Source organism: Argopecten irradians, chromosome 9 (genome assembly GCF_041381155.1).
Source record: "Argopecten irradians isolate NY chromosome 9, Ai_NY, whole genome shotgun sequence".
Lineage (NCBI taxonomy): Eukaryota > Metazoa > Mollusca > Bivalvia > Pectinida > Pectinidae > Argopecten > Argopecten irradians.
In genome coordinates this window covers 21562352-21578048 of record NC_091142.1, presented here as the reverse complement: position 1 = coordinate 21578048, position 15697 = coordinate 21562352, and the positions used below count along the sequence as shown (strand labels likewise).

Sequence of the window (15697 nt, the reverse complement as noted above, 5' to 3'; positions counted from 1 at the left end):
TCATGATATATCAACCCAATCATAACCAGATTATGTTTTCTGGATGAAAAATAAAAGATGTGATCAATATGATTTTAAAACAAAATTTACATCTAGGTGTTACAAATAATATGATTAAAAGTGTTCAGTGTTCAATGTTTTATTACTTGAAGCTTTATGGATCATAAGAGTACACGTATGATCTATCTGATAAAAATAAACGTTTACAGGTATAATGTACATGATTAAAAATAAAAGTTTACAGGTATAATGTACATGATTAAATATAAAAGATTACGGGTATAATGTACATGATCAAAAATAAAAGTTTACATGTATAATGTGCATGATTAAAAATAAAAGTTTACGGGTATAATGTACATGATTAAAGATAAAAGTTTACGGGTATAATGTACATGATTAAAAATTAAAGTTTACAGGTATAATGTACATGATTAAAAATAAAAGTTTACAGGTAAGATTTAGATGATTAAAAATAAAAGGTAAGTGGTTATACATCATCACATCATCTTTGGTGATTAAGACTATAAATCAGAACTAATAGTACGTCAATCATATCCTATGAACGGCACTAGTTGTGCACGGAAGAGTAGGATCAACGTGTAAGCGAGTACAATGTAGTGATAATAATGCAAACGATTAAAAACAAAATAGGTTATAATGTACACGTATGATTCAAATAACATTTTACCAATGCGATTGATCTGAATAAAATTATCAGGTTTTCAAAACTTTGTTTTTTATAAGTATATAGTGAGTCTAGAAGTATGATTTGTATGATTATTGATTAAAATTTAAAAGTTTACAAGTTTGGTATATATCATTAAAACAGAGTGTACGACAATAATCTTTTTGATTCGAAATAAAGAAATGTAAGTATGATGTTTATAAGTTCTCAATTATGATCTTTATGATTAGTAATGAACATTTACAACTATGATTTATATGAGTATTGATGAAAAATACATGTATGATCTGCTTGATTTAAAAATGATTAAAATCTTCTCAACTATCGTATGCATTAGAGTCAGTTATGATTAAAAACAAATATCCGTGATTCTTTTATAGCAGTCAATTACGTATATCACACCCTGCTGTTATAGTTTTAATACAGCATCAAACCCTTTTGTACTGCAGTAGTTGTATAACACCTCTCACATTCTACTGTACGGTAGTAGTTCTATCACAACTTCCTTCACACCAATCACGCATTGTCAAACTGTAGTAGTTTTATAACAACTATCACATCCTGCTGTACTGATTAGTTTTATCACAGCTATCACACCCTGCTGTACTGTAGTAGTTTTATCACAGCAATCACAAGCTGCTGTACTGTAGTAGTTTTATCACAGCTATTACACTCTGCTGTATTGTAGTAATTTATCACAGCTATCACACCATGCTGTACTGTAGCAGTTTATCACAGCTATCACACCCTGCTGTACTGTAGTAGTTTTATCACAGCTATCACACCCTGCTGTACTGTAGTAGTTTATTGTATTAGTTTTATCACAGCTATCACACCCTTGCTGTACTGTAGTAGTTTTATCACAGCTATCACACCCTGCTGTACTGTAGTAGTTTTATCACAGTTATCACACCCTGTACTATGTAGTAGTTTTATCACAGCTATCACACCCTGCTGTACTGTAGTAGTTTTTCACAGCTATCACACCCTGCTATACTGTAGTAAGTTTTTATCACAGCTATTACGCCATGAGTACTGTAAAGTAGTTTTTTTATCACAGCTATCACACCCTGCTGTACTGTAGTAGTTTTATCACAGCTATCACACCCTGCTGTACTGTAGTAGTTTTATCACAGCTATCACACCCTGCTGTACTGTAGTAGTTTTATCACAGCTATCACACCCTGCTGTACTGTAGTAGTTTTATCACAGCTATCACACCTTGCTGTACTGTAGTAGTTTTATCACAGCTATCACACCCTGCTGTACTGTAGTAGTTTTATCACAGCTATCACACCCTGCTGTACTGTAGTAGTTTTATCACAGCTATCACACCCTGCTGTAATGTAGTAGTTTTATCACAGCTATCACACCTGCTGTACTGTAGAGTTTTATCACAGCTTCATCACACCCTGCTGTACTGTAGTAGTTTATCACAGCTATCACACCTGCTTACTGTAGAAGTTTATCACAGCTATCACACCCTGCTGTACTGTAGTAGTTTTATCACAGCTATCACACCCTGCTGTACTGTAGTAGTTTCATCACAGCTATCACACCCTGCTGTACTGTAGTAGTTTTATCACAGCTATCACACCCTGCTGTACTGTAGTAGTTTTATCACAGCTATCACACCCTGCTATACTGTAGTAGTTTTATCACAGCTATCACACCCTGCTGTACTGTAGTAGTTTTATCACAGCTATCACACCCTGCTGTACTGTAGTAGTTTTATCACAGCTATCACACCCTGCTGTACTGTAGTAGTTTTATCACAGCTATCACACCCTGCTGTACTGTACTAGTTTTTATCACAGCTATCACACCCTGCTGTACTGTAGTAGTTTTATCACAGCTATCACACACCTGCTGTACTGTAGTAGTTTTATCACAGCTATCACACCCTGCTGTACTGTAGTAGTAGTTTTATCACAGCTATCACACCCTGCTGTACTGTAGTAGTTTTATCACAGCTATCACACCCTGCTGTACTGTAGTAGTTTTATCACAGCTATCACACCCTGCTGTACTGTAGTAGTTTTATCACAGCTATCACACCCTGCTGTACTGTAGTAGTTTTATCACAGCTATCACACCCTGCTGTACTGTAGTAGTTTTATCACAGCTATCACACCCTGCTGTACTGTAGTAGTTTTATCACAGCTATCACACCCTGCTGTACTGTAGTAGTTTTATCACAGCTATCACACCCTGCTGTACTGTAGTAGTTTTATCACAGCTATCACACCCTGCTGTACTGTAGTAGTTTTATCACAGCTATCACACCCTGCTGTACTGTAGTAGTTTTATCACAGCTATCACACCCTGCTGTACTGTAGTAGTTTATCACAGCTATCACACCCTGCTGTACTGTAGTAGTTTTATCACAGCTATCACACCCTGCTGTACTGTAGTAGTTTTATCACAGCTATCACACCCTGCTGTACTATAGTAGTTTTATCACAGCTATCACACCCTGCTGTACTGTAGTAGTTTTATCACAGCTATCACACCCTGCTGTACTGTAGTAGTTTTATCACAGCTATCACACCCTGCTGTACTGTAGTAGTTTTATCACAGCTATCACACCTTGCTGTACTGTAGTAGTTTTATCACAGCTATCACACCCTGCTGTACTGTAGTAGTTTTATCACAGCTATCACACCCTGCTGTACTGTAGTAGTTTTATCACAGCTATCACACCCTGCTGTACTGTAGTAGTTTTATCACAGCTATCACACCCTGCTGTACTGTAGTAGTTTTATCACAGCTATCACACCCTGCTGTACTGTAGTAGTTTTATCACAGCTATCACACCCTGCTGTACTGTAGTAGTTTTATCACAGCTATCACACCCTGCTGTACTGTAGTAGTTTTATCACAGCTATCACACCCTGCTGTACTGTAGTAGTTTTATCACAGCTATCACACCCTGCTGTACTGTAGTAGTTTTATCACAGCTATCACACCCTGCTGTACTGTAGTAGTTTTATCACAGCTATCACACCCTGCTGTACTGTAGTAGTTTTATCACAGCTATCACACCCTGCTGTACTGTAGTAGTTTTATCACAGCTATCACACCCTGCTGTACTGTAGTAGTTTTATCACAGCTATCACACCCTGCTGTACTGTAGTAGTTTTATCACAGCTATCACACCCTGCTGTACTGTAGTAGTTTTATCACAGCTATCACACCCTGCTGTACTGTAGTAGTTTTATCACAGCTATCACACCCTGCTGTACTGTAGTAGTTTTATCACAGCTATCACACCCTGCTGTACTGTAGTAGTTTTATCACAGCTATCACACCCTGCTGTACTGTAGTATTTTTATCACAGCTATCACACCCTGCTGTACTGTAGTAGTTTTATCACAGCTATCACACCCTGCTGTACTGTAGTAGTTTTATCACAGCTATCACACCCTGCTGTACTGTAGTAGTTTTATCACAGCTATCACACCCTGCTGCTGTACTGTAGTAGTTTTATCACAGCTATCACACCCTGCTGTACTGTAGTAGTTTTATCACAGCTATCACACCCTGCTGTACTGTAGTAGTTTTATCACAGCTATCACACCCTGCTGTACTGTAGTAGTTTATCACAGCTATCACACCCTGCTGTACTGTAGTAGTTTTATCACAGCTATCACACCCTGCTGTACTGTAGTAGTTTTATCACAGCTATCACACCCTGCTGTACTGTAGTAGTATTATCACAGCTATCACACCCTGCTGTACTGTAGTAGTTTTATCACAGCTATCACACCCTGCTGTACTGTAGTAGTTTTATCACAGCTATCACACCCTGCTGTACTGTAGTAGTTTTATCACAGCTATCACACCCTGCTGTACTGTAGTAGTTTTATCACAGCTATCACACCCTGCTGTACTGTAGTAGTTTTATCACAGCTATCACACCCTGCTGTACTGTAGTAGTTTTATCACAGCTATCACACCCTGCTGTACTGTAGTAGTTTTATCACAGCTATCACACCCTGCTGTACTGTAGTAGTTTATCACAGCTATCACACCCTGCTGTACTGTAGTAGTTTTATCACAGCTATCACACCCTGCTGTACTGTAGTAGTTTTATCACAGCTATCACACCCTGCTGTACTGTAGTAGTTTTATCACAGCTATCACACCCTGCTGTACTGTAGTAGTTTTATCACAGCTATCACACCCTGCTGTACTGTAGTAGTTTTATCACAGCTATCACACCCTGCTGTACTGTAGTAGTTTTATCACAGCTATCACACCCTGCTGTACTGTAGTAGTTTTATCACAGCTATCACACCCTGCTGTACTGTAGTAGTTTTATCACAGCTATCACACCCTGCTGTACTGTAGTAGTTTATCACAGCTATCACACCCTGCTGTACTGTAGTAGTTTTATCACAGCTATCACACCCTGCTGTACTGTAGTAGTTTTATCACAGCTATCACACCCTGCTGTACTGTAGTAGTTTTTATCACAGCTATCACACCCTGCTGTACTGTAGTAGTTTTATCACAGCTATCACACCCTGCTGTACTGTAGTAGTTTATCACAGCTATCACACCCTGCTGTACTGTAGTAGTTTTATCACAGCTATCACACCCTGCTGTACTGTAGTAGTTTTATCACAGCTATCACACCCTGCTGTACTGTAGTAGTTTTATCACAGCTATCACACCCTGCTGTACTGTAGTAGTTTTATCACAGCTATCACACCCTGCTGTACTGTAGTAGTTTTATCACAGCTATCACACCTTGCTGTACTGTAGTAGTTTTATCACAGCTATCACACCCTGCTGTACTGTAGTAGTTTTATCACAGCTATCACACCCTGCTGTACTGTAGTAGTTTTATCACAGCTATCACACCCTGCTGTACTGTAGTAGTTTTATCACAGCTATCACACCTTTATCACAGCTATCACACCCTGCTGTGCTGTAGTAGTTTTATCACAGCTATCACACCCTGCTGTACTGTAGTAGTTTTATCACAGCTATCACACCCTGCTGTACTGTAGTAGTTTTATCACAGCTATCACACCCTGCTGTACTGTAGTAGTTTTATCACAGCTATCACACCCTGCTGTACTGTAGTAGTTTTATCACAGCTATCACACCCTGCTGTACTGTAGTAGTTTTATCACAGCTATCACACCCTGCTGTACTGTAGTAGTTTTATCACAGCTATCACACCCTGCTGTACTGTAGTAGTTTTATCACAGCTATCACACCCTGCTGTACTGTAGTAGTTTTATCACAGCTATCACACCCTGCTGTACTGTAGTAGTTTTATCACAGCTATCACACCCTGCTGTACTGTAGTAGTTTTATCACAGCTATCACACCCTGCTGTACTGTAGTAGTTTTATCACAGCTATCACACCCTGCTGTACTGTAGTAGTTTTATCACAGCTATCACACTGTAGACAGTTTTATCACAGCTATCACACCCTGCTGTACTGTAGTAGTTTTATCACAGCTATCACACCCTGCTGTACTGTAGTAGTTTTATCACAGCTATCACACCCTGCTGTACTGTAGTAGTTTTTATCACAGCTATCACACCCTGCTGTACTGTAGTAGTTTTATCACAGCTATCACACCCTGCTGTACTGTAGTAGTTTTATCACAGCTATCACACCCTGCTGTACTGTAGTAGTTTTATCACAGCTATCACACCCTGCTGTACTGTAGTAGTTTATCACAGCTATCACACCCTGCTGTACTGTAGTAGTTTTATCACAGCTATCACACCCTGCTGTACTGTAGTAGTTTTATCACAGCTATCACACCCAGCTGTACTGTACTGTAGTTTATCACAGCTATCACACCCTGCTGTACTGTAGTAGTTTTATCACGGCTATCACACCCTGCTGTACTGTAGTAGTTTTATCACAGCTATCACACCTTGCTGTACTGTAGTAGTTTTATCACAGCTATCACACCCTGCTGTACTGTAGTAGTTTTATCACAGCTATCACACCCTGCTGTACTGTAGTAGTTTTATCACAGCTATCACACCCTGCTGTACTGTAGTAGTTTTATCACAGCTATCACACCCTGCTGTACTGTAGTAGTTTTATCACAGCTATCACACACCCTGCTGTACTGTAGTAGTTTTATCACAGCTATCACACCCTGCTGTACTGTAGTAGTTTTATCACAGCTATCACACCCTGCTGTACTGTAGTAGTTTTATCACAGCTATCACACCCTGCTGTACTGTAGTAGTTTTATCACAGCTATCACACCCTGCTGTACTGTAGTAGTTTTATCACAGCTATCACACCCTGCTGTACTGTAGTAGTTTTATCACAGCTATCACACCCTGCTGTACTGTAGTAGTTTTATCACAGCTATCACACCCTGCTGTACTGTAGTAGTTTTATCACAGCTATCACACCCTGCTATCACAGCACCTATCACACCCTGCTGTACTGTAGTAGTTTTATCACAGCTATCACACCCTGCTGTACTGTAGTAGTTTTATCACAGCTATCACACCCTGCTGTACTGTAGTAGTTTTATCACAGCTATCACACCCTGCTGTACTGTAGTAGTTTTATCACAGCTATCACACCCTGCTGTACTGTAGTAGTTTTATCACAGCTATCACACCCTGCTGTACTGTAGTAGTTTATCACAGCTATCACAGCTATCACACTCTGCTGTAATGTAGTAGTTTTATCACAGCTATCACACCCTGCTGTACTGTAGTAGTTTTATCACAGCTATCACACCCTGCTGTACTGTAGTAGTTTTATCACAGCTATCACACCCTGCTGTACTGTAGTAGTTTTATCACAGCTATCACACCCTGCTGTACTGTAGTAGTTTTATCACAGCTATCACACCCTGCTGTACTGTAGTAGTTTTATCACAGCTATCACACCCTGCTGTACTGTAGTAGTTTTATCACAGCTATCACACCCTGCTGTACTGTAGTAGTTTTATCACAGCTATCACACCCTGCTGTACTGTAGTAGTTTTTATCACAGCTATCACACCCTGCTGTACTGTAGTAGTTTATCACAGCTATCACACCCTGCTGTACTGTAGTAGTTTTATCACAGCTATCACACCCTGCTGTACTGTAGTAGTTTTATCACAGCTATCACACCCTTGCTGTACTGTAGTAGTTTTATCACAGCTATCACACCCTGCTGTACTGTAGTAGTTTTATCACAGCTATCACACCCTGCTGTACTGTAGTAGTTTTATCACAGCTATCACACTTGTACTGTAGTAGTTTTATCACAGCTATCACACCTTGCTGTACTGTAGTAGTTTTATCACAGCTATCACACCCTGCTGTACTGTGTAGTTTTATCACAGCTATCACACCCTGCTGTACTGTAGTAGTTTTATCACAGCTATCACATCCTGCTGTATTGTAGTAGTTTATCACAACTATCACACCTGATCTGTGTATTTTTATCACAGCTATCACACCCTGCTGTACTGTAGTAGTTTTATCACAGCTATCACACCCTGATGTACTGTAGTAGTTTTATCACAGCTATCACACCCTGCTGTACTGTAGTAGTTTTATCACAGCTATCACACCCTGCTGTACTGTAGTAGTTTTATCACAGCTATCACACCCTGCTGTACTGTAGTAGTTTTATCACAGCTATCACACCCTGCTGTTCTGTAGTAGTTATATCACAGCCATCACATCCTGCTGTATTGTAGTAGTTTCATCACAGCTATCACACCCTGCTATGTAGAAGTTCTATCACAGCTATCACATCCTGCTGTATTGTAGTAGGTTTATCACAACTATCACACCTTTCTATGCTGTGGTATTTTTATCACAGCTATCACACCTTGCTATACTCTAGTAGTTTTATCACAGTTATTAAACCATGATGTACTTGTAATTTAGTAGTTTTATCACAGCCATCACAACCTGATGTACTGTAGTAGTTTATCACAGTTATCACACCCTGCTGTACGTGCTATAGTAATTTGATCAATCACACCCTGCTGTACTGTAGTAGTTTTATCACAGCCATCTCACAACCTGCTGTACTTGTAATTTAGAAGTTGATTTCACAGCTATCGCACCCTGCTGTACTGTAGCAGTTTTATCACAGCTATCACACCCAGCTGTTCTGTAGTAGTTTTATCACAGCTATCACATCCTGCTGTACTGTAGTAGTTTTATCACAGCTATCACACCCTGCTGTACTGTAGTAGTTTTATCACAGCTATCACACCCTGCTGTACTGTAATAGTTTATCACAGCTATCATACCCTGCTGTACTGTAGTACTTTTACCACAGCTATCACACCCTGCTGTACTGTAGTACTTTTACCACAGCTATCACACCCTGCTGTACTGTAGCAGTTTTATCACAGCTATCACACCCTGCTGTACGTACTGTAGTACTTTTATCACAGCCATCTCATACACTAGTGTACTGTAGTAGCTTATCACAGCTATCACACCTCGCTGTACCATAGGGGTTTTATCACAGTTATCACACCCTGCTGTACTTGTAATTTAGTAGTTTTATCAAATTTATCGCACTTTACTGTACTGTAATAGTTTGACACATTCCCCAACCTTTACCCACAACACATCTTCTGTTCCTTTAACCACTGCCAATGAACCTGATGTACCCTCATGTATCAGTCTAAGAAACTCCCCTCCTCCGTTTAGGAGTAGAATACCTTGGTCAGCCCCAATGATGAGGTTACCCACACTGTCATATGCTACACAGTTAGGCTGAAATGGTGTTGAGTGTTGTTTGTATTTATGAGAAATATCACCTCTGTATACAAACAGTTCATTAAAGTTCTCATCAACGACAACAACATGTTTATTTCCATCACCCCCATCACTTTCATAGTTATCATCAATCACAGCAACACTGTGAGTGACAGGACACTCAGTGATCTCGCGTGGTGAACACACTAATGGTTCACCAGTCCCTGAAGTCATTGTCGTAATCACCATTTGACCTTGTGTGGTAAATTTAGAGATGTGTTTAGCCATCCCAACAATGACATGGCCATCAGCTGTAACACAGATACACCTGGGAAACTTGTTAGTGTGAAATCTTGCAGTAAGTCGCCCTGATACCAGCTCCATGATATTCCATTCATAGTCACAGGCCCACAATCTTTGTGTTGCTGGAGAGAGACTGATGTCCTTGGTGCTATTACGGTGTGTGATTTTCCTTACTACTTTGCCCTTCCTGTCCAGGAGAGTTAATGTTTCACTGTAGTCACTTGTCCAGGCCTGATTTTCTGTGGTGGGACAAATAGAATAAATATGGTATGGAGACTCCCACTCCTCTAACACCTTTGTCTCTGGCAGTAGTTTCTTCATTGTATCTCTGCTCTTCCCATTATCGTATTCATGTGAAGAGACTTTACCGATGGCACTTGATGTCGATGCTTTCTTACCATGGTGAGTGGACATTGAGACTGCCTGGCCCTGCTCAGTAGGTGATTGACCAGTCGTGATCACTTTCCCTATAGCTTGTTCTAGATGACATTGAGGATGTCTGTTTGGGGTGAAGCTGGCGTTCCCAAGGACAGGTTTTATAGGGAGACGTCTGGGAGAACGGACCTCACAGGCTGTATCATAGACCTGTAAGTGTGAGCCTTCCTGAAGTGCTTTCTTGCAATCCTGCATAAGTTGTTTGAGCTGGTTATCATGCATCACAAGGTCCCGCCTGTATTTCTGTACGAGCTTGGTGTTGTCATCTCTCATCTTCTGATACAGAGACAGCGTCTCTGTTGTATGCTTGTCTAGGGCTTGTTTTAACTTGTCTGTTTGTATATTCAACTGATTTGAGAGTTTCTCGAATGAAATGTCATTTTCCTTTAGAAGTGTTTCGGTAGAGGCAATGTATGTCCCAATCTGTACCAGGTCGTTTTGTTCTGTTCTGGTGATAAAGTTCTGGATTTCCTGTTTTTTCTGGGGAGTGATATCACCGACTTCACACACAATGTGTCCTTTATGAACAGAGGAAAGACATTTTGAACACATCAGTTCCTGACATATTTCACAGTAGAAATCCAGTTGCTTTCCTTTGTGATGAAGGCATGTCCTCTGACCTTTCAGACGAACTGGTATATTTGCCGCCGCCATGTTGGTTTGTAAATTCCTAAGGTCCTTCAGATTCTCGTTTACAGTTCTTGTATATCTGGATAAATTTCAAAATTAAGTCCATATTCTACAGGACAACGAGGTCATGAATGCCGTATCAAGTATATCTGTGTTAATTAGCAAATATACCCAAATATAACCACATGATTGCAAATGATGTAGAAATACACCAAATTACCGACCTGGCGAACACATATCGCAGCTACTGACGATGATTCCAGCGTCAACAGTCTCAGCATCATGTCTCTATCTCTATTCGGACTTTGCCATTCACGCCCATACTAATTGTACTTCCTTCTTGGTGACGTTCATAGATCCATTGCTCCTATGATGAAAAATATACAATATGAATCAGATCTCGTATATTCACAAATGAATATTTAATAGGTATTACAGAGAATAAAACAGTACCTTTTGTAACAATTCTAACATATCTTACCTTAATAGAGCTACGTTGAGTACATACCTGGGAATGTCCATGTATACCTGTGTCGGTGTTATCTAATATACTACCTCTAACATCACCTGTATAGTTTTATATATCATTTTACTAGGTATGATAACGAATCCCTTATATGGGTTTAGGTCCATCAGGTATTGTGTGTGCAATGTAGCTATATACACCTGTATATTGGACAATGAGTTGCATCTATACTGTAGATGAATGTAGATTCACCTGTGTGTTGAGTAATGGTATAATACATACATCATGGCTAGATACGTTTGAGGAATATATTATAGTATTTTTTGTATTTCTTAAATTATGAACAAATATTTATAATAAACAGATACCAACCGGGACCTCGGGGGAACTATAGGGTTGCGGCGTGTCCGTCAGACTGACATTGTCCAGGCTCTACTTTCTATACTATAAGGTATCGGAACTTCATACTTGTTAATATGTAGATGACCTAGTTTAAACGGTTTGTCATGTACTAAAACCAGGTCACTGGAATCTACATATGTAGGATACAAATTCCGGGCTCCATTTCCTATATCATTAGGCAAAAAATTTTCATGTTTGGTATGTTGGTGTACCTAGGTGAGATGATGAGTGGCGTACCAGGACTGTGTCACTGTGACCTATATTTTGACATTTTACCTTAGTGTATCAATATGACAATGGAACTGTGTTGTTATAATTTGTCCTTTAACCTCAATAAAAAACAGGTTCTCGATTAAATATAATAAGACAAAACATGATACTGTGCTGTGTGCATAAATTGATTTAGGTGAAGGAATATAATTACGGACATACAGTATGGGACTTTAATTCTCCTAATTAGCTTGTGGAAATATGACTGTGATTTGTAATTGTATTTATTTACATGCAGTGCGTCATAAATACACCAAAGGCAGATAAACGTATTTGTTGTTGAGTGGGATAAAGAAAGAAGAAAGAAGTAAAAATCTATATATGATACTAACTTTTGTCTGTAACATTCTTTAATAAGTGTTATACATTAATTATTTCAAACAAACCATGTATACCTTCAAAAATCTTAATAGAAAATGATAATAGGCGCTGCTTTTTTTGAACAATACGTATGGAGAACGGAATTACAAAAAGGAAAAGGAAAGATAGCCTCGATAGTATCTAGATATGGTGTAAATAGGGATCCACAATATTTTACCGTATAGTAAAGTCGGTTTTGTCTACAGAACGGTTAACATATAATGTTGTGAATGCGTCTGCCTTAGTGGAAGTGACGTTCATAGATCCGTTATGCATATTATGGGGAAATGGGACACAGAAGGCATCCCTACTTAAAAGGTAGAGCACTTAGCCGTCTGCACGTGGCCAGAAGTTCATTGCAACAGGTTTTGCTGATATAGACTATATGGACGACAGAAAGTAGACGGTGAAAAGTGATAAAGCTCATTAAAGTACAACAGTAATCAGGAACTGTTAATATCACAAAATCTTCATATCCATAAGTTAAAAGCGTTTGGGTTTTTGGTTTAATTGGTTTAACGTCATATTTACAGCTATGGTCATATAAGGACGTACCAGATTATTAGGTGGAGGAAAGCCGGTGTAGCAACCAACCAGCGGTCAGTCCCTGTCTATTGCGCAGCGAGAGTGGGACGACTGTTGTCAGTATAATGTGACCGGATGCTAGGCTGGGGTCTGTGGTGGCATGATTCAGTGATATAGCACTATAAAAAGGGCAACAGTTCCACTATTACAAGGAGACACAACATGAATATACCGTCTAAGGTCTCCGAAAACATACATACATCTACATGCCGCATGCCACGTGAGGGGCGTCCTGAAATGACTGTATGTTTATGTGTGTTAACCTTAACCAACAAACCTATCCAAACCATCGATGCTTTGGGAGTATTTTGTTGATCCTGACTAAGTTTTCCGCTATGGATTTAATATTGTGATAACTTAAGAGTTATGACCATGTTCACTTAACGAGGTCTTAGTGTTTATGGTACATGTTTAAAGGATGATATTTTAAATCCTAGATGACAAATATTGTGATCAAATTGTCAATGGACGTGGGTCGAAGCACTGGTGTGAAATCTCGTTATATCCACTACTGGACTATGTCATATAGCAACTGAACAGATGCGACACGTAGTTTGGTACTTTGATGTACATCATAAGAACGCAATAACGGTACACTGCCTTTGAATTTGGACATTGCCCTCTGTGATCATAAGGTAATGTCTGTGTACGCCTGTGAATGGTCAGGTGTTTTTTCCTCTCCTGAACTGCCTTCAGTTTTACTATGACAAAGTTCGGGATGGATATTACTTGATTATTAGTAACCCCTGGAGTATGGAGGATGCTTAATAGCTTGTCCGAGCTTTTCTGATTACATTAAAACGTATGTTTGAAATGCACTGATAGCATTTTTGTGTGTGCACTTTATCGGTTCCTCGTTTATGATACAAAATACAAATGTGTTTACTTTTTTTTAATTATCGATACGTCCAAAACAAAACCGTCGAAAAATATCAGACCAAATCAGAAAAAATATGCATTACCCATATCAACATGCTATGGAAACGTGATAGCCTCAACTTTACAGGAATTTATGGTAATCAATGGCAGTATGATAAAGATTTAATAAGACATTAATAACGCTATTATCCGACCTTCATAAATATTAATTAATTAGAGTGGTGCCAAGTCGATTATCTCCGGGGTTTTCCAAAAATGTTTTTGGTCGTTATTTCCACGAGTGTATAAATGGGAAATGTATATGACGTCTGAAGGAACCTCGCAGGAGAATTAGGACCAAAACTGTCCCTCTTGATCTGTCATTGTATACATTGTATATACATGTACATTTAAACATTTTGTGATGTTTATTATGAAATATATACGATACCGTATGTCGGATGTCCTCGTCCATATAGGTATATATAATGTTGATATGTGTATATTTCTTGTTGTACATATCGATGTTCCCCCATCACTATATACGCAGGTATATGTATAGGTATTCGTTGAACATCCATTGTAGTCTGCAGATATTGTCGCTTTAGTTGACATCGTTACTGCTCTCTTTACCAATAAATAATACTAAAGTATCATTACCTGTCGATGGTGATAGCTTACTATTAAATAACCTAGAGTTTGAAGGTGGCGAGAATGCTCTTTAGAGTAAATACGTACTGATACATGATACACATTTATACAAAAAACTGCACTATTTTTCAGTAGTATAATTGATAATTTTGTAATATTCACATACCGTATGTTGTCCATAATTTTAGTATACTCGTGACTCATTTTTTCCATATTTACAGAGAAATACATAAATATTACAGAGTTATATATATGCTCTTGCGGGTAGGTATTGATTGTGATGGCATGTGTTTCAGAAATTAACGCCATATTTTTAGAGAAAACCACGTGAGTTGCGCTAACAAAATAATGACGTCACAATGGATACCTACCCGACAGGGAAGTAAATATGTAATATGCAAAGAGGGAATTGGCTGTTCTTTTTTAATATCATTTATTAGCAAATAGTTGCTTGATAAACAGAACATTCGGCTAATAAATATCTTAAATAAAAGGGCTTTTTTACTTATCGTCTTTGCTTTCCTAAGTCTCGCACCAAAATGAATTTTTAAATAACCACGCATTCTTTATTTCTCTATGCAATTCTAAGCTATTCTTTTATACATTATCATAGCATTTTTCATTGTGGTAAAATAACTAAGTAGGACTATTCTAAATAACTCTGTTATGTGTAAATACAACATATTTTCCTTGAGGTTTGGATGAGTAACGTTATACAATGAATCCGAAGACGGTTAATCTTCAGGACAATAAATAGTTAATCATATAAGCATTATTCACTATTCATGAAGTCATAACCCCAAAAGATATTAATAAAAGAATAATGCTTATAATTTATTTCCGATAACTCACTCAGGTACTAATTAGATATAAATTTCCGTGATGTTACTTACTTTTACAATAAAACAAATTGAGTTGTGGTGCATTGATATATTATCCAATAATTCAGTTTGGCCAATGACTGTGCCGCTTTTAAAATTCCCCGCGAAACCATTTGTAAATATGAAGTCATTAATACTTGACGAAGAATTATTTCGGTCTATGGAAAAATAACCTCAAAGATCTAACCAATAGAAATGAGTGTAACATATCAAATTAAATTATTCTACATTATACTTTAAAAGAGGATTCTAATGTCCATGTCAATCCAACAAAGTGGACACGTTCAGAAAGCCATTTAATATAATGTTATATATTAAAATTTCAGAAGACAAACCGAAGCTGATTTTTCTTAAACTTTCAACATTTTAACTTTTGACAATAATTTTTACAAAATACTATTGGTGCAAAGAAAATGGGAACAATAGTGTGAGATCAAGATACAGTCCAGCAT

At 38.4% G+C, this 15697-nt stretch overlaps 1 protein-coding gene across 1 annotated transcript; it reads right to left on the bottom strand.

Moving 5' to 3' along the window:
* Positions 1 to 8803: 8803 nt before the first annotated feature.
* Positions 8804 to 11309, bottom strand: LOC138331759 (uncharacterized). The gene is made up of 2 exons (XM_069279523.1): positions 11254 to 11309; positions 8804 to 11139 (listed from the first exon to the last, which is right to left on the bottom strand). Exon 2 carries the CDS (start codon positions 10794 to 10796, stop codon positions 9216 to 9218), a length of 1581 nt encoding a protein of 526 aa, XP_069135624.1. The 5' UTR covers positions 10797 to 11139; positions 11254 to 11309; the 3' UTR covers positions 8804 to 9215.
* Positions 11310 to 15697: the final 4388 nt, after the last annotated feature.